Source organism: Stegodyphus dumicola, chromosome 3, assembly GCF_044657685.1.
Source record: "Stegodyphus dumicola isolate Sdum_Otavi_A_Nest chromosome 3, ASM4465768v1".
NCBI lineage: Eukaryota > Metazoa > Arthropoda > Arachnida > Araneae > Eresidae > Stegodyphus > Stegodyphus dumicola.
The window spans coordinates 266,903,699-266,924,498 of record NC_140770.1 but is presented as its reverse complement, the minus strand read 5'-3'; the positions used below and the strand labels follow the sequence as shown (position 1 = coordinate 266,924,498).

The window sequence follows — 20,800 nt, the reverse complement described above, 5'->3', positions numbered from 1 at the left end:
ATTTAATTAAAGTAACAAAATCTTATAAGCACATTTGACGCTAGTATAAGAGTGTTACATTCTCGATTTAATATTACAGTTCAGAGTCATTTAGTGGATAAATGGAAATAGCCTGTGGAACACCATGCTAACAATATCAGCGTTATTCTTTCTTTGGCTTGAACTATATTTTCTATCAAAGATAATCTTTTTTTATCTCTTGACAGTAATTTATACTTTAAGAAGGAGCAAATGCAATCTGAGCTATCACTTAGGGCTTTCCAAATGCAATCATCAGCAAAACACGGAAGGCCTGGTGTTGTGAAGAGTTTTATCCGGAAGATTTAATGCGCACTTGTTAGCTATTAATCAGCTATAGCAGTATCGGACTATTTAAATTTGTGTATCTAAAATGTAGTGAAATGTACATTAGTTTCTTACTTCATATGATAAATAAAGTTTGCTATATTACAAGATATACCGCCTCTAAGAAGGGAGCTTACTGCAGTGCCAGATGACAGAGGTTCGAATCCTAAGTGTCAGTCCCTTCATAGGAGGTAACGGTGGCCGCCTATTAGGTGCCTCCACAATAAAATGGCCACCACTTCTGGCCTTAGGAGTGGCTAATGCTGAATAGGTTGTAGGGTTTATATTTATTTTAACTAACATTTATTTTAAGTTTAAATCTTTCCTGTCAAGCCTTACTTTCCCCTGGAACTGCCAATGCCAGAGTATGTAAATTTTAGTAGAACGCGCAAGGATTCAAATTATCAGCGGAAGTATTCTGAGTTAAATAGAAAGGAAACGAGTTCGAGGTGTGCTGTTCTTACTTCACGAGCGCGGAGGTAGTTAGCCAGAAATTGAAGAACCCCGCGTTTCGGCCTGTGTGCTTGCCTGGAAGAATTGTTAATCGTTCAAGTGATCTTCAAGTTTGCTGAATTAGCAGCGGTATTGTAAAACGCGGTGAGGTTAGTTACTTTTAGAGCCTCGTAGTTAAAGTCTTGTCTTTAGTTTCTTTTCAGGTTCTTATTTTTATTTTACCGCCGAGTTGGCGTAGTTTGTGAGCGTCAAGAGCACGCACTTGTAATTTATTACGTTGAATAAAAAGGGACTTAAACCCTTAGCAAGACTCTGTCATTTATCCAGTTTCAACAGTCACATCTTGGTTGCGTGCAAGTTGGAGGCGCGCAACGCTACAAGGTAAATGACCGCCATTAAATTAAAAAAAATATTACAAGATATTACGTTTAATATCTGTGTTCTACTGCAACTCTTTTCCTCGAGGCATGCACAATCGATTACAATGGTGATAAATTAGTTGGCCTCATCTTTGTTCAAAATTCTCTCCCATGCAAAGTTCTTCTAAATCGCAAAGAAGCCTTTGTTGTTAAGAGGTTTCTCAAGACCAAAAATAAAAATTTGTTTGAAATGATAAAAATATTAAGGCTGATGAGAATACTATTGATTATTTTGTAGTGTTACAACCTGAAATGTAACCAATAATTCTTAAAGAGCAAGAGAGGCAAATATTGTTATCGCCCCATCAATGGAATCACAACAGAGTCCTAAGAAGAACTTAAACAAGCTCCATCAACGAAATTACAACGTAGTCCTAAGAAGACAAGTTACATCAATAAAATTTTAACAGAATGTTAAGAAGACTTAAAAAAGCTCCATCAACAAAATTAGAACAAAGCCGTAAGAAAAACAAGTTCCATCAATGAAACTACAACAAAGTCGTAAGAAGACTTGAAAAACTTCCATCAATGAAATTGCAACAAAGTCGTAAGAAGGCTTCAGAAATCTCCAACAATAAAATTACAACAGTGTCCTAAGAAGATTTAAACCTTTTTTATTAAAAGTTTTAAACTAAAGAAATGCACGAACGTATTATAAAAAATTAAATATCCTCTACTTGCGGTATTAGCTAACAGAAAAGTTAATTTACAATTAAATTTGCAATTAATCTAAAATTGCATTACAACTCAAAGTTTTTAGTAACATTTGTTATTTTGAATGATTTATTAAAGCAATAGTTTAATTTTATTAAAGCAATAGTTTATTTATTAAATCAATAGTTTATTTATTAAAGCAATAGATTAATTTTTGCTGTTGTCTGAATTGCAAATAACATAATATATGAGCAAGCTCAATTCCACTAAAAGAGCGTTTTACTTCGGCTAGAAACTGGCATAATGAAGAATGACTAATGTAGTAGATCTGGGCGGGATAGTGATATTTACGGCAAATATCGCTGCAAAAGTTTGTCTCTCTAAACCCCCCCCCAAAATCCGAATTTCATACTCTTGACACATTTATAATGAGGTGAGAGCTAGCAAAACGGATAACTGATAGTAAAACCCTAAATCACAAGAAAATGATTTAATTAACGCAAGCACTATAATTTAATCAATTTTTGCAAAGATCGTTCAGACACAGGATGAATGCCTTTGGGAATGACTTCATTAAGAGAATTCGTTTGCATTCACATTACACGTAAGAAAAATCCCATGCAGTCAGCTCGTTTGTCAGAAACTCAACCCCAGAAAAATTTATAATATTAAGCGAATTTAACCTAGTTGGCTATTGGTGAAAACGAGCCTTAACGAAAATTGTAGAAGCACAGAGCTTATTATTTAAGGATGGTAGTTAATAGCTTACGAAATCAATCACATCTGTCAGGTGAACTGCAAATTTTTTTTACGTACGGAGAGAAAGTATTAAAACAAATTTTAAAAAATAATAAACAATATTATGATGTATATAATAATATAAAATAATGTACTAATAGAAAATTATTACATTTCTTTGCAGCAGATGGGAGAGAAGGATCTTGAAATATGTGAAATATTTGATATTAAAGGTGAACGTATCAACGGAATTTAGAAAGAAAAAGATAATAAAGATTAATCATTTTAATGAATTTAATAATTAAATTGAAGAGTTCATGGATAGAGTTTAATATAAATCGAGCGAACTAGCTGACGTTTTCATGAACACGAGTAAGGTTTTTTTAGAAATTCTTTCACGAAGGCATCTTTCATTCGGTAATTATCTCTAGCGTACTTTGCCGTAATCTAATAAAGCCAAACCAAACCCTGCTCGAATTTCGACGTCACATAAATGTATTTTTCCTGTTTCTGGCTAAGTTTTTATGGAAGTAGTTCAAATCAGCTTCTTAAAATACAGACAATGTTATAAAAGATCTTTGTTCCATCGAGGAAAACTGTCCAGTATAATTATTCCTGTAGAGAATACGAATCCAGTTCTCAGGTAGATTTTAGAAACTTCAAAATTTCGCTTCTATAAGTGCAAAAAAATATTAAAATTTACAAATATTTGAAAATCAGTGCGATGTATTTTTCTATAACTGCATTAAAACGCAAAGGTTTTAGTAACATTGTTATTTTGAATGATTTATTAAAGCAATAATTTTAGCATTTTCAGTTTTAAAACTAAAAACTGTAGATATATATTTCTCTATCTATAATACCGGGTGACTTAAAAGTTCGTTAACATTTCAAAAGTCAGTAATTCAGAGAGTATAATGTAGTTTTTTTTTCTTTCCAACGGCGGGCACTTGCATATGCCGGCATCGGCCACTCCTGAGGCCAGATGTGGTGCTCTCTTTATTATGGAGGCACCTAATAGGTGGACCTCCTTTGCCTTCCATAAAGGGACAGACAATTTTTACATCCATGCTTTCTCCGGTCATAACAGTCATAATACAGGGAAGAACCAATCCTCCTAGTCCCACTGGACCATATGATTATAAAGGGTCGACCCCATGCCTTCTCCGGTATTCTAACCCGGGCCTTTCGCTATCGCAGTTTGCCTCCCTTAACCACTATACCGTCTGGGCAGCGGCATAATGTGGGTAGACAGGCGACAGGTGACGGAGGACGAGGGGGCCTGATGTTTAACCCTTTCCGGCACGTTACCTTTTAAAGTTAGAATTTTGATAAAAAAAAAAAGGTAGGCAGTCTAATTAGGCCTAGAGAAGTACACAAGTAAAATTTTGTGAAGATAGCACTTATCGTTTAATTCTGGGGGTGTACCCAAAGTGGGCCCACTGATTGAATAGAGCTTCGAAAAGAGAGCTGAAACGAGCATTGTTGTCAATGAACTGACCGATGAGATGCAGAGAAACAAAGAATACAGACTCCCTGTTCTCCTAGATTATCGGTGAGCCCGGTCCATGCACACTTAGGATTCGCAGTTTGATTTTAGGCAAAATTTCAAGGTAAAAATTTAAAACTAATATAGAATAAGGAGATTAGCATACAGCCAAAAAATAATATAGAAATTTCTTTTCAAACAATTCCTTTTATACCGTAAAAAAATCTGGAAGATTTCTTTGAAAAATGAGGGTCTTAAAAAAGTAAACATGGCTAAAATATATGGACTGGTTTGTGTTGAGCTGCCATCTACTATAAATAAAGAAGGTTCCAAATAACCTATAGTAACCTATAAATCCTTTTTCATTCAATTTATCTGTGCGTACAGAGGGAAATTTTTAGGTGTGTCCAGACCGGACACACTGTGCCGCAAAGGGTTAGCATATGTAAACAGGCATATGCCCCGCGTACTCCACTATCTAGAGGCAAATGTAGGTAGGCAGATAAACATTGACATACATACTTGAAATGACACAGAGTTTTATTGGAAAAAAACCCAATAAAATGCAAACATATATGGCGCTTTACAGCAAAATATCAGTGACGCCGCATGAGAATCGTGTATGAAATGAGCTGTAGTGAGAGGTGGAATTATCCCTTCACGACTTCGTCACTTTTCTATCGCCTCCGGATATTAGTCACGGTGTGAGGGGCATTTACCACATGAATCGTGATCGTATCATTATTCTTTGAACGTGGTTCTGCTATTCAAAATTAAAAATTAAAAATTTGTAAGTATTCAGATTTTAAGGGAACTTGTGGTGCGACTCTTTCATAGCACGATGTAGATAATCGCACTAAAACAAATTTTTGGCATTATATTATTTTGTATCATTATAAACGATCATGCATCGCTTGAAAGGTTAAACTGAATATAAGTTTGAAACGTGATACATCGCAAAAGTGAAATTAAGTGTTAAATACGTTAGAAGCGATATATGTTATACGCTTTGCTGCGTCGCTCTGCTGCATTTTACTTCACTGTTGTCCAAACGCTGCTCAGGATTAATATAATGACTTTCTAGCTATAAATAGGACCGATGTGAATACGTATTGCTTTTTCTTTTTCGCTGTTGCCTGAATAACCCACGTCTCCCATTTCGCCTTCTTCTTCATTGTCTAAAACGTAAACTACGTATATCGAAACAAGAAAACGTGTTTAGCACTTTTGGATGTTAGCATCGATTTTAACGAAAAGTATATATAGGAATAAGTATTCTTTTAAGAAATAAAAATGATGTAATGGTGTTTTAACCAGCAAGTCAGTTGTGATTTTCACATCAGTCTTAAGAAACAGTCAGCTCGGATATGACTAAAGTGTATATATATATATGTGTGTGTGTGTGTGTGTGTGTGTGTGTGTCATGTACCAGCTTTTGTCCGGAATAAATAGAATGCTGAAGAATCATAAAATGTAGTCGTAACTTAAATTATCAGACGATAAGCTTAAAAAACAGGATCCATTTATTCAGGAGAAATAGCAGTTACAAAATCAGATATCCGGAGTAAATAAAAAGAATTACTAATAACTTTTTGTATGAAGTTTACTGCATCGTGACATTTAAGAAAAAGGTTCCCGATATTCCTTTGCGAGTCCTTTTATAGCCTCTGGAAAGGCGAAGCTTCAAAGAAAATGACGTCAGCCAATCCAGTTCGCTTTTAATATTTCCAGAACATTCTATAACTGTACATGTAGAAAAGGCGGGAAAAACAACTTGACTACGGGGCTGTGAATTTAATTCCATGTACTTTCGAATAAGAGACCGTCGCCATTAAAAAATTAAAAGAACATGCAGTTAGAAATTTAAGTGTATTTTTGACTATGGAATTTTATTATTACATATATATATATGTGTGTGTGTGTGTGTGTAAGAAAAATAAAGAATATGTAAAAGGTATATTATAATTTTAATTAGCAACGTAAACTAATTTCCCTTCTCTATTTTAAAAATAGCAATCTCTGTTTACCCTGCGTCATTTCAAGACTAATCCATATCATATTCTTACACAGTTCTGATAATGTAAATGAAAACAAAAACTCAAACAGCCAATAATAATTTTACAGCAGCATTATTTATCCAATTAAAATGCATTCAAAACCAAATGATTAAGATTTAAGATTTCATCCTGAACATAACGCACTCGCTTGCTACTCTTCGGCTTAGCTGGACTGCTATCTTCTTATTGCAAAGTACTAAAAATGTAAACATTTTGAAATATGCACAAATAATGTGCCATGTTGTTTTTGACTTCAACAGGTTTACTGAAATAAAATGAAGATTTAATCTACCTTGGCTGCCAGTTTCCTATTTATTATGGATTGGCATTTCAGCATTCTACACCATCAGAATTCCTACTTTTCATTACGGGTTCAACACACCATTAATATTACAGTCCTCTCTTTATTACACACACACATATATATATACATGCAAAAATACTTGGCATGTTCGTGTTTTGTTTTCAAAAGAATTGTTTTGTAATTATATATACATATATATATATATATATATTTGAAGGTGATTTTAAAATTGATATACTACAAACACCAACATCAAGAGTAATATTCTATCTGAGGCTAACAAACACATTGCTTTTAGCCCAAAGAGGCGTTAGGTCAGAAGGGTTATTATTCTCTAAATGCATTTTGCGCGGAATCACTAAAAGCGCTTAATCAGTTTTGAAATTATTGCTACCAAATGTTATCACCCTGTATTATAAAAAATTAAATAATGAAGAATCTGCATGAATCTGTGTATGTTTCTAACACTTTGAAAAACAACGGAACCTAAAGCCATCAAATTTTGAATAACGTAGTCGCCACCCGAATATGGGTACAGCACATAGAAGACCGAATTTTTATTTTACTTAGCTATCTCTTTCATATTTTGTAAAAAGTTAACGAATTTTTGATTAAAAAATTCAACGATTTCAAAGCGAGCAGTGGCAACACTGTACGAAATAAAACATTTTTATCTCCCTCGCACGAGACTGTCTACCGAAAATTATAGAGATAGGCTGTTTTTAAATATTTTTAGGCCAAAGAGATGTTAGCCCAAATGCTGTCGAAACTCTGCTTGTGTATTAATTAAAAAAAATAATGATAATAAAACGCCTTTTTGGGTGTAATATAAAATCCTAAATCTTTCATATCTTTTTTAATTTACTTTTTTGTGTTATTGCGTTGTTTTTGTTTTAAATACTGATTGAATATATATAACCTAATGAATTTATTTTCCAAATTAAACTGCTTAAAAATGACGTGAACTGTTATTTATTTTTAATCATAACGTAGATTATTTCTTTTTCTCATGTTTTGTAACTTCTTTAGTGATAACCACGATTTAGAATTAACACGCTAATTTCCTTACTGCATATCAAACGTTCGCTAAAATATAAATTTTGTAAAAGTTTACTAAATTTTAGATAAACCTGATAATATTTGTTCAGCTGGGAAATAGTATCTAAACGCATATGAACTAAGTTATTCTTGCCGAAAATCCCAATGAATAAATCACAATCAAATTGGACTTGTGCTGGATTAAAATTAAAATCCTCTGGGTCTTATTAGATTCGCTGTTGCTTTCATCTATTTTAAGCTTCTTAGAAGCCACAAAGCGTAAAATAACTTTATTGCCCGTCAAGTCAACACATTAATCAGAAAACTTTACTTGTTACCTATTGCATTTCCTGTTCGTATCATTTAAGGATTAAAATTAGTGGAATATTCAAATATTTCATAATTACATGAACATTCCTTATGAAATCAGAGATTTAAATTTCTACGATATTAAAAAATTCATTTACGTAAACTCCGTTTGTTTTTTATTTGAAATTTCACACATAATCCTCTAACCTACGAACACACTTCGATCTATGCTGTTCTGTTGTTTGAAACCTCTGTAATAGAGCGACGCTTCATTCCGCTATTTTTAAACTAAGGATAAGCAAATTGTCTCACCTTTGTCGGATTAAAAATCTTGGAATTAAATACTCGGTTCTGTAACATCACTTTTACTTCCAACGCCTCTCGCTTGAAACGTTAATTAGAAAGGTTAAAGTTTAGAGAAATAAACTGTTGTATAATGTTGCATAATGTTAACTTAGGAGAAAGTTATTATTTAAACGTCTTTTGTTTTTATTCAGAATTGAATTAATTTTTTAAAATACTAAACTTTCACTCTTCATATTTCTAAAATGGTACTGACATCGAACTCCAGTTTACTTTTATTTTCTAACCCCCCACACTAAACAACTTTGATCGGGATATTTTTATTTCTTTTTTTTTTTAGTCTAAAAGGCATTTCATTTTGGCATTTTGCGTTGAAAACTTTAAATGTCGGTTCACTTTTCAAACGGTTGCCACCAAACATTGCAGTCCTGTATTATATTTAAAGAAATTAAATAATGAGGAATCTGCATAAATGTATGTATGTTTCTCGCACTGGGATAAAACAACGGTACCTAGCGCCATCAAATTTTGAATAACATACGTTTGCGCCCGAATATGGGTATCTGAAAGCCCCAATTTGGAATTTGTTTTATTCCCTATTTCATATTTTGTAAAAATTTAACGAATTTTTGATTAAGAAACTCAACGATTGTAAAGCGAGCGATAGGGAATAAAAAACATTTTTATCTCCTGCGAAAAAGCGAGACTGTGTATCGGAAATTCTGAAGATGTTAATATTGTTTTGCGATATTGCTGTTGAACTGAATTTTATGGTTTAAGTGCGAAGAATATTAGTACGAATATTTAAGAAATAAGGATAACCCACTTAACGTTAAAAAGCGTCCATTTGGGCGTGATGTAAATTTTTGCTTTGGGCGTCATATAAATTTTTGCTTTGGGTGTCATTATTATTATAATTTTATTAGTCTTAAGGGACAATTTGCCCAGAAGGACTATTCATTTCGTGTTGGCATTTTGTGTTGATTCACTATAAATGTTGGTTCACTTTTCAAATTGTTTTTATTTTGGGGGGCGGCAAGATGTTTTACACTGTTTCGGTGTAAATAAGAATAAAGTCAAATGAGAATGAGTACATAAATTTGCCAAAGAGAGTGTTAAAAATGCGTTAATTGGTATTGTTACTAATTTTTAATTTGAATTATTTATTTTCACTATTTTTAAACTAAAAATAATTACCTTAGTTTTTGACTTCGATGATTAAATCTGAGAATTAATTCATTTTTAATGCTTAGTTTTATTTATCAACGCTGTTGGGTTCATCTGGGTTCTTGATATTTAAATGTGCTTAACTTACAAACCTCTATAGCCTAACCTTTTAACTTTTCATGCCGTTGAGGTTGTGTTGTTAGTGATTTACCTCTGATTTACTACCTTTATATTTTATTAATATGGCAATTTTGGGAGATATCGCTTTAACTTGGAATAATATCTTTAAATGAACTCAAAAGCGGCCTCGCAACTGTCGACATACTTCGCAGGATAAGAATTTGAACTTGTTTTTTATGTTAAATCACAACCTACTGAAACTGAATTGGAATGATTAGATTATGAAACTGGGGAGATTAAAAACTTACAATATTTTTATTTACATACACTGTGATACAGTATAATAACTTACACGTTATTTATCAGTCGGTTTGTGATATTTCCCTGAAATTTTAAACTAATTTTATATTGTTAATCGGCCCAATGCGATACCTGATTCGTCATACATAGCTCAATGTAACGATGATTTATAATTGCCGTTATGTGTCTTTATTAGTGTATTACAAAAAAAAACATGAATCTCATATTTCAACAATAGTAACTCTAACCCGTTTTCTTTAAACAATGAGAGATTCCAACATTTAGATCTATGCTTAATCAAATTGAAGTAAATATCCAGTCTCTATTTTAAGCTTCCTCTGAAGAATAAAATAAAATATATTACCTTGAAAAACTGCAAACAACACAAGCAAAATATTCCACATGGCTAGCAGTTCTTGGACTTGTTTTAATTCTGGCTGTTCAATAGCAAGACATAATTAAGAAACGGAAAAGCTTTTTAAGAGGTTAGATAATTGATGTCTGGCAGGAAGCGATAAATGATAAGAACAGAATCGAATGGTGGCAAAATTCACATTGATTAGAATGCAGCTGGATCAAACGTAAGAAACGAATATTATTGCCTGATGTAACATTCCAACAAACAAGTGCAGTTAAGATCTCTATAAAGTCGTTAAATACCAGAAGTGGGGTTCATTGTAAACGTAAATGTGACTGCCTCGTATTTTCTTAATTTGAAACTTATACTTTTATTTTATTTTCTCATTTTCAACACCACAGATTCTATTAGCCTCGACGCTAATTTTTTGTCTGTGTCAATTTCGTATCCAAATCACTTCACAGATTTTTGCCGCCGAATGTTATCCCGATGCGTGTTCCTCGCATTGTGAAAAAACGACGATTACCTAGGTCCACCGAATTTTTAATACATGTACTCCTCTACCCGAACATGGGCAGCTCGAAGCCCGAGTTTGGATTCCGAAGTCATTTTTTATTATTTCATATTTTCCTCGCTAGAAAGTGCTTGATGCAAATTAAACTGAATGAGGACCTGTTGCCTGACTTCAGAAGCCAGAGAACCATTTGAGATTTTTCAGGCTTAACAAACTGATGACTTTGCCAAAACCTCAATCTTATTTTTTTTTTTTTTTGGTTTAATTGATTGCAAAGCATGAGTTTACTTATGTTTTTCTCCGGTATAAATTATTTGTGAATAATCGCTTTCCAATCAACAAATGTTTCTCGACACAATCTTTGGTCGAGATTTTTGAAATCAAAATTTCTGAGGTCTTGCTTATAAATTTATTAATTTATGTAATAATACCCAACCCGAGAAATTTATATAACTAACTTGAGAACATAACTGCCGTTGTTTCTTTGAAAAATAAACGTTTTTTCCAGAAAAAAAATTGGTTTGAAAAAAATCAAGTTTAATATGGATCAAATCAGGACATGCAGAAATTCGACCTTCATTCTAATGCGTAGTCAATGTACGACGCATAAGAACGAGTGTTTCCTTGCGAAAGATATTTCAGGGAGTTTAGTGAGCAGTGTTTATATTGATGATAAGCTTGTCAACTATCGTTCAAAGACAAGTGTGATGTTTTCCTGTTATATAGCTTTTTTGATGTTCTCTTAAATTCGAGACACTGAAAAAGATGAACACTCGTGGATTTATCATTAGGACCTTCGCTCCTGTCACGAAATCATCAGTACCAACTAAAGATAACAAATGTTAATGCTGTATTAAATCATGAAGGATCCGTATGTATGCATCTCTCTCTATATATATATATATGTACATATGTATGTATATTTCTCTGAGTAAAAATGGCAGCACGTAGATTCACTACATTTTGAACACATGTAATCCTCCACCCGAAAATGTGTGTTTCGAAGTACGGAATATTGAATTTCCAGTTTGTTTTGTCTTCATTTCATATTTATGAGAATGTTAGCAACTCTTTGTAGAGTCATTAGGATGACCTTCCGAACACACACCGCGTCTGCTAACCGTTACACCACGAAGGCATGCAGAAAGGAGGGAGAAAATTCCCCCTTTTTAAAGGGCTTACCCAGTCGTCAGATCCTGGGGAAGAATCATTATACACACTTTCTTTAGTTCGGGCCCGATACAGGTAGAGTTACATAGACATTAAGGCCGATTACACTTATACAGGGACTGGATCAAAACATCGCCCAACGTTCGCGAAATTTGGTGATTTCTCAACTAATTTTCAAAACTTTAGTTGCCCAAATCATGTCGAGCTTGGTGATATTTTCCTAATTTAGGAAGGAGTTGAGGCCCGGAGTTCGAACCTCGGGCTAGGTAAGGTCGACTCAGCCTTTCATCCCTTGATTTCCATCACTTGGGTCGATAAAATGAGTCCCAAGTTCGCTTGAGAACTAAACACTGGGGGGTCCTTAGACAAGCCGACCACTTGTTCAGGGCATATGCTTACGCACCCCGGGGCCCACGGTTAAGAAAGTAGATTCCGGGGCACTGCAGGCCTTGGCCCATTAGGGTTCTTTTTGCTACTGAGTTTAGATTAGTTTTAGCAAGGAGTCATTTACTTCAATAGATTTGCCTCTGCATTTCTATTTTTCCAGCGAAGCTTGAGGCCGTTTATGTTACATTATCGTAACAATATCATTTTTTTTTGTCATTGAGTTGTAATCAAAAGTGAAACTTTCCGATTATCGTAAAGGTAAACTTGTAGAGTCATTAATATTTTTTGGAAGCAGGCGACTTGAAAAATGAGCAATGCCCTCGCCGGGACTCAAACCTGGACCTCTCGAATACGCGCGGATTGTGTTACCGTTACACCACGTAAGCATGCAGAAAGGAGGGAGAAAATAACTATGTGATATAAATAGTCCGGGTTGTGATTCCACAAAGAGTAAGCTATTTAATTTCAAATCTAAACAGGAAGGAAGGTCAGTGACACAAAAGAAATGTGTTGCCGTTCGGCAAAACGCAGTATATTTATCTTTTGAACTTAATCAGCCAATTCAGAGATTTAAAGAAATGCATTACCATTGCTCGAGTTAAAATATATCTATCTTCCACGTGGTATTGTGTAGTAATCCAGTAAAGGGTAAGATAATATTTAATTTTTTCTTTCAAATTCACTCTGTTATTAATGAATAAACAAAGAGATTTGGAGCCAATAAACCCAGTTTCGTTTCAATTGTTATTAATTACTAGCTGGGCTCTTGAAATTGAAGTAGCTGAATTTATTAAAATCCTTATATATATTTTCTTTTTTTAAAAAAATACTATTAAAAACTAGTCTTTAGATCCTGCAGAAGTATTGTGTATTTTTAAGATTTATTCCGGCGCTTCTTCCAATAGCAAATTTACATAAAAGGGATTACGTTTATCAGTTCTTTACGTGTAACATTTATCAGTTTAGTTTCAGTAGTCTTTCTAGACATTACTGATATTTACATACGTATAAAAATAGCACTGGATAGTTTTGATTTATATTTTGATTGACTGATTTGATTGATCCGGATTTAAAATATTAACACAGCCGTGTTTATGAACTTCGAAACAACAGTATAATACGAAATTCGGAAAGCAAATTCCACAGCTGCAACAAAAAGGCTATGGAAAAACATACATCTTAGCATTAGAGATTACCACTCTCCATTTTTATAAAGCAAACAGTACGTTGCTGAAATGCTGAAGATTAATACGGTAAGCAAAAATTAACCATTTAGGAAATTACTTCATTCACTTTTTCGTTCTTATTCATCATTTGATATGCACCAATTCATGTTTAAAATGAATAAAATTGTTTAACTAAGCCCTTAGAACTAATTAATCATTTCCTTAATCCTATACGAGCATCCAATAGCGGGAGAAATGTTCAGAACGTGATAATGAGCGCATCTAAAAATAAATGTTTGAAGAGCAAAGGGAAAAGTATTAATCCCAGTATATTCTTTTTTTATTACTCAGCCAAGAGATAATAACTATCTTCTTTTACGATATAAGCTTTGGAAATGAGTTCAAACAAATCTTTAAATTCTTGATTAGTTTCTCATTTTTACTTATATAATATGCTTCATTTTGGTGATTATTTCGAATCTTTAAAATTCAGGAATACTTTTACAGTTTCGAGTCATATAATAGCGCAGTAAAAATATAATTTTTGCGCTGAAATTTGTGCTAGCAATTACGTTTTTTTCCAAAAATTAATTAATATTTTAAATGCAACGATGATGTTTGACGGAAGCATTTTAAATTCTTGAAATCTAATTCGTATTCATGGTGAATATCTAATTTAAAAAATATAGCTTTTTAAATACATACATATAAAATATTCACAACGAGCTAAAATTTTCAGTCAACATTCGATAGGACGTCTATTTTGAGGCAGTTAAAAAAGACATATATTAGCCTAGAGCACACCCAAGGCAGTGTTACGAAAAATGTTGAGTTACTCTTCTAAGATTTTCTTTTTTATCTCAATATTAAATCCTCGATGTGAGTCAAATATATGACTACACGTTTGACATAAATGAAGCTCGTTACTTTATGTCTTAGAGGAAAATGCCGAATGGTATATTAAACTTGAAATTTAACCATCCAGACGGTATATTGGCTAGGGTAGCCTATTGCAGTACCAGGAGAAGGCCTGTATTTGTAAACGTATAGTGTCTTTGCGGCATGAGGGCACTCTAAATGTATGGCGAGAATAAAGTCCTCCTCTCCTGTGGCTTAGTGATAGTGGACAATAGTGGGAGTCATTCGAACCACCTCCGGGGTGCTCTTCCTCCGGGGTGGAAGTAAACGTCCTACCTCCTTCAGCTCTGGCACCATGAAATACATGGACAAGACAACAACTTTATCATTCCAACAGTCACGTGATAGAACTACGTCATTAACCAACAGGGCGTTGACTATGCAAAGGCAAGTTAAAATTACAACATCAGTATTTGCATTTACATTCACCCATGCTGTAATTAGTTATTACCTAGAGCCCCCTAAGTAGTGATCTGGCTAATGACTGAGCATTGTCCATAATCATCTAGAGAGCGTGATCACTTACCATCTCTGGAGTTGTCCACAAAAATATTCGTACAGCTCTTCACAGTATTACAGAGTGCAATCAGCAGTTACACTACAAACTACTAAGGACGTAAAAGACAAGTCAATGCAAAGCGCATCTGAAAAGCGAAGCTAGCACGGAGATACATCAATATTCCGAACCGCACTGAAGTAACAACTATAACATCTCGGAAACTGATGCTCTCTCTCCGGTCTTATGCAGTTTTCCCCCAACCACGGAGAAATCTCTAGTACTTTCTTCTTCTCGAAATTACTGGAAGGCGTATGAGGGGCCGGATATGATTGCAGCTAATATAGCAATCAATTGCTGTTATTCAATTACAATATCCATTACAGTTATACAGGTAACGAACCCAAATGTCGCAAAATAGTACTCTAGTTTGGCGACTTTTGGAGATTTCTCTGCAAATTTGGCAAAAAAAAATTAGTCGCCAAAACAGTCGCCGTCTTGGCGATATCTCGCCAATTTGGCAAGATAGTGATTTACTCAATTTTAAGCAGTCTTGTCCTTGTATTTTTTTCCAGCTTTTCATGCTACATTATGCAGAAAATATAAGAATTTCACTAAAATTATCTATCTACTTACAAAATTCGTAACAATATTGTAGACTAGTTCTCCTGAATCTCAAGAACTGACTTGTTGATGACACCATCTTAATTTTCCTATCTATAAAATTATCATCACTCTACGGGATCAATCTGAAAGCCAGAGTTTTGACTCAGTCTTGCTATATCAGCAAAAAAAAAAATACATTACTTACTAACTGAATTATTTTATTAACTGTCAATTCAACTTTCATTACACGTAAAATACAAAAATTAATTCTTTTACAAGCTTGGCCAACGTAAAGAATCCCTACCTATCGTTTCATTCCTGGATGAAATATAATAGATTTATACATTCTAAACCTTTCTTAGTTAGCGTTTCTGTATATAGTGTTAAAATAATTTCTGGCTTCTAAGAATTGAGCAACTATTGCGCAATTTCTGCAAAACTAAAATTCCTTATTTGAATCACATGTTGTTCCTGAGTGGTTTCTTAGTGCTGCCTGCGTTTTGCTTCCTACGGTTCAGCGAAGGAGCTTCCGGGGTATTTCCCATGTGTATTGTAGAACAAGAGCTTCTATTTATTTATTTTCTATGTTACAAAAGTGCCTTATTAAATGCAGCATAAATGTTAATCAATGCACAAAAAAATACTTAATTCTTAATTCTTGGGCATTGTGAAGTAATTCAAATCATTTTAAATTAAAACTAATGTTCCAAGGTATTATCTCGACATTCTTTGAATCCCAGAGATCCGTTTTGCCTTAAAAAAGTTCTGGAAAAAAATATTCTTTTTAGAAATTACACTAATGAAAATTTACCTGTTTACAGCAAAGGTTTTATTCGCAGGAGATAAGCGACGTTTACATATTTATCATCTTGCTTATTTGTCAACCTACTCGAAATTTAATGAATCTGAAGAGTTTTCAGAAACATGATTACCATTTCATATAGGATACAGTGTGTTAAAATATTGCGTTGCTTTCTCTGCTATTACGCAAGCAAAGAAATTTAAGCTACATACTGTCTGAGTAATATACACGTACATTAAGAATTATTAGACTACAATGATGCTGTAAATGTTGTATACAAATATTTGTTTGTAAACTTTGTAAATAATTTTAAATCTCGAAAAGAGAGATTATTACTTTCAGTAAGGGCTACGGTAAAAGATCATAAACAGGAGACAAACAAATTCTTAGTAATCGATGATATATGAGAACTTTAATTAATTGTTCATATTATAAAAGCATATTGCTTCTCAGCATGAAAAGTTAACTATTATTAGAATAGCTATTTTATTTTAACTTTTGATAACATTTTACAGTAAGCGTCGTTTGTTACCATAAGCGTAAAAAATATATGTATTTAGCAAAATGTCTAACTTTTATTTTTCTAGATTCTAGCTTCGGAAAAGAGTTATTACAAAAAAAAGAGAGAATGGAAAATGATTTTAATGAATCTAACTAATGTAATTTCAAGGGCCCAGCAAATAATCAATAATAACGGAAGTAGAGAACGCGTTTCTTATTTTAAATTCCTTACTTTGTTAATTAATAACAGACAGATTTAATTTAAAAGGAAAATTAAACATCTAGAATAGTTATGTTATTTTACTTTTAATAACATTTTACGCTAATCACTGTTGGTCCCATAAGCGTAAATAAATATCTATCTTATATATCTTATACCCTATAATGTACAGATAGGAAATCGTCTAATTTTTCTTATTCTAGATTCTAACTTCGCAAAATAGTTATTATATAAAAGAGAAAAGTAATAATGGGTTTAGTGAATCTAGTTAATGTAATTTCTACGGCTCAGTTAATAATTAATCATAGCAGATGTGAAGAACACGTTTATTGCTTTTTGTTAATCAATAACAGAAAGATTTAATTTAAAGGAAAATTAAACATCTTATGTTTTGCCGAATGACAACACTCTAGGGCGACGAAGTTAAAAATATTTTCTGTCGAGCAGTCGCAACATACTTCTTTTAAATATCTGAGTTTGATGATTAACTTTGAAAAACAATATATTACCTTTTGCCGAGTAGCAATACATTTCTTTTAAGTTGCTGAGATTTGTGATTAAATTTGAAATATAACTATCTTGCGCTTAGCCCATGGGCAACATACTGTTTCTAGATCGTAGAACTTGCTAATCAAAATTGTATTCATTTCATACAAAATATTAAAAAAGTAAAATTCAAATTAGGAAAACGGAATTCAGGCTTCTGTGTGCGTATGTTTAGATGAAGGATTAAATGTATTTAAAATTTTAAGTTATCTTAATTTTGTGCAACAAATTTGAGAGTATTTTTAGTGATTTGTACTATTTTATATTTCAAAAACTTCGTGTTTACTTGTACAGCTATTCTGAGGTGTTTTAATTTATAAAAACATGAGGGGAATCTCTAAAGGCATGTAGATATTGGCAGCAAAGCAATAGATATCGCTTGTCAAAAGCCATCTTCTCATGGGAACAAACTATGATACTTTGCGAAATATATCATTTCTTTGTTCAATTCCTTCTCGTAAAATTAAAATTCAGCATTTTGCTTGTCTGTAACCTTCTCTTGTCTGGATGTAGCTCATAATTATGCAACTCAGTTCCGTTTCAGATGTATATTGATGGTAGAAAATATGCTTTAAGTAAATCAGGAAAGGTTCTACTTCGTAACCAAGCCCAGCATGAGAAATCCGTTATCATGGATAGAAACATTGAATATTACCTCTTTCTCTGACAATGGCAGTAGTTTAATTCTGACTCAGAGCGAAATTTCCGCTCAATTTCCCAAACGCTGTCAAATAATATAAGTATAAACAAATAGACGTACCTACAATGGCAAACCTAAATGTGTTAACAACCAGGCTGTCGAAAATTTAAATCCCTTACTTTCCAACAGATACTTTCATTTGTTAGCTTGTCCGGAAACTAAAAACCTGAACCCCTTGGCAAAGAACGTTGCAAAAAAAAAAAAAAAAAAAAAAAGTGTGAAAAAATGGGCTCAAGTCTTCTTATATTAAATCTATATTTAATCTAGGGCAGAAGGTTTTACCGGTGAGAAATCTTCGCTAAGAAGAGGATTTGTTCAATCTCATCCAGAGACCATCGAATAAAATTATAATAAAGAACTCACTGGCGAAAAAATTCTAAGGTGTGGTTAAAATTGCATAACTGAAAAGGACTGAAGAATGTTAAATTTAGGCATCATGTGAACATTGCGAGGTCCATAGAAGGTTTACCTTCCTTAAATTTATTAAATATAATAAAAATGTCCATATAAAACGTATTTATGAAATATGATAAAATTTTAATTTGTGTGAGCTTTATGATATACCAACCGTTAAAAAAATTATTCTAGCTTTCATATGTTACTGAAACACCACTAGTTAAACACGGCGTACTATCTCGTAGCGGAAAGGTATAGGAGCAATCAAAGTCTGGTGTAACAGCTTTAAATAGTATTAAAATCTTGTAGTTTAAATAATTTAAATAGATGAACATTAAGTTATTTGTAAATGACAATATTTGAAACCAGACTCGAGTGCCACGTGCGACTCTCGCACGAAGAATGTAATTTATTTTTAAATGATAGAATATGTTTTCTCTTCTTGTTTGTATGTCGCCATTTTTGAGTGTTAAATAAAAGTTATTGCTGTGTTCCATCATTGGAGTTGCTTCATTTCGCCAAAGAAGTATCACAGTCATAATTATTTTGGAGGCACTGACCGAGATCGAATAATCGTGCGTATTTTTATTTTATTAGTTCATCACTGAACATAATATTAGTGATACCAGATTATTACTTAATGTTTATATAGAATTGCTTTATTAGTTCATCACTGAACACAATATTAGTGATACCAGATTATTACTTCCTGTTAATAATAAATTGTCTTATTTTATTACCGCATTTGATATTATATTTAATATTCATTTTAGTTGTGCAGACGGTAGATATATATATTGCTCTATGTTATTATTCTTATTTTAATCACAATTAATGTGGTAGAGAGAATGAACTTCATATAATTTAAATATTTCATTTTTGAGGTATACGTACTTAACAAAGTGCATTTAATTTCGTGATTCCTGACTGCATTAATTAATTAAAGTAATTGAATTGAGCTATTTTGAGGAAATATAAAGAAAACAGTGTTCGTTAATTTTAAACATAGAAACAATGTCTTACTTAGGAAGAGCTCGTAAGGAAGATTTGCAAAATCTCGCGGCTGATCTGGGAGTTCACGTGACTGCAGATTTGAAAATAGTCGATTTAAAACAGAAAATTGTTGAAAGTAGAGATTATGATGAAGTATTCGTCAAAGGAGTCTTAGACACAATAATAGAAGAACGGAAAGTGAGGGAGGAAAGGGAAGAACGGAAAGAGAGGGAGGAAAGAGAAGAACGGAAAGAGAGGGAGGAAAGGGAAAGAGAAGAACGTAGGAAACAGGAAGAAGCGGAAGAGCGGAGAAGGAAAGAACAGTATGAATTAAATTGATTAAGACTTGAAGCAGAGACAAAGTCTCAAAATACCGGACAGATCCGGCCGAAAACGGAGCTGCGTCACCTTATGCAGGAATTCGATGACAAGAAAGGAGATATCAGTCTATATTTGCTATTGTTTGAAAGGCAAGCAGAATGGGCTAAAATTGATAAAGAAGAATTTGTATCTCATTTACTAGGACTACTTCCTTACGAAGTAACCCAGTTAATAGCTAGAGAACCCTCCGATAAAGCTAAAGACTATGAACACGTGAAGAATTTATTGTTAAGACGGTTTAAACTAAGCCCGGAAAAGTTTAGGCAGAAATTTATGAAACATCAAAAGAGTACCGAATCCACATGGGTGGATTTCAATTATGAAATAGAAAATTATTGCAAGGAATGGGTGACTGGTCTAGGAGTTAAGACTTTTGATCAGTTGCTAGATTTGATGGTGATTGACCAACTTAAGCGTCGAGTTCCTCCTGAAATTCGAGATCATTTTCTTGATGAGTGGGTAGAGATGATTTCATCTAAAAAATTAGCTGAAAAACTTGATGCCTATGAAAACGTTTGCGGAAACTTTAAAAAAAAAGCCTGTAGTGGATAGGCAGAAAGAAAGATACAATGCACTAACTCAAGGTAAACTGAGTTCAGATAATAAAAATAAAACTGAAAACAAAATGTCATCAGGATTTAATACGCAAAGCTTGTTTCATAGACCTAGAAGTTCACGTCCAGATGATAAATATGAAAAACGAAAGACGCCACAATGCTATCAGTGTGGGTCCTATCAACATTTAAGGCCCCAATGTCCAAAACGTAAGAATAGTACTGAATCTCCTGCTAATCTTAACAGAATTAGTGCAAAACCAGAGGATAAATTTCTATTACCTTATACTAGTATGGGTTACGTAAATGGTCATAAAATTCCTATATTAAGGGATTCAGGTGCTAGTATTGATATAGTTTGTCGCAAATACATCACGCCGGAAATGCTGACAGGTG

At 33.2% G+C, this 20,800-nt stretch overlaps 1 protein-coding gene across 1 annotated transcript in view; it reads right to left on the bottom strand.

Moving 5' to 3' along the window:
- The window catches only part of LOC118188767 (uncharacterized), a 62,657-nt gene extending 52,462 nt beyond the window's left edge, over positions 1 to 10,195 (bottom strand). Inside the window, exon 1 of the mRNA XM_085814110.1 lies at positions 10,061 to 10,195. Coding sequence (XP_085670236.1) covers positions 10,061 to 10,100 — 40 coding nt within the window. The 5' untranslated portion in view covers positions 10,101 to 10,195. The remainder of the gene's footprint in view (positions 1 to 10,060) is intronic.
- Positions 10,196 to 20,800: the final 10,605 nt, after the last annotated feature.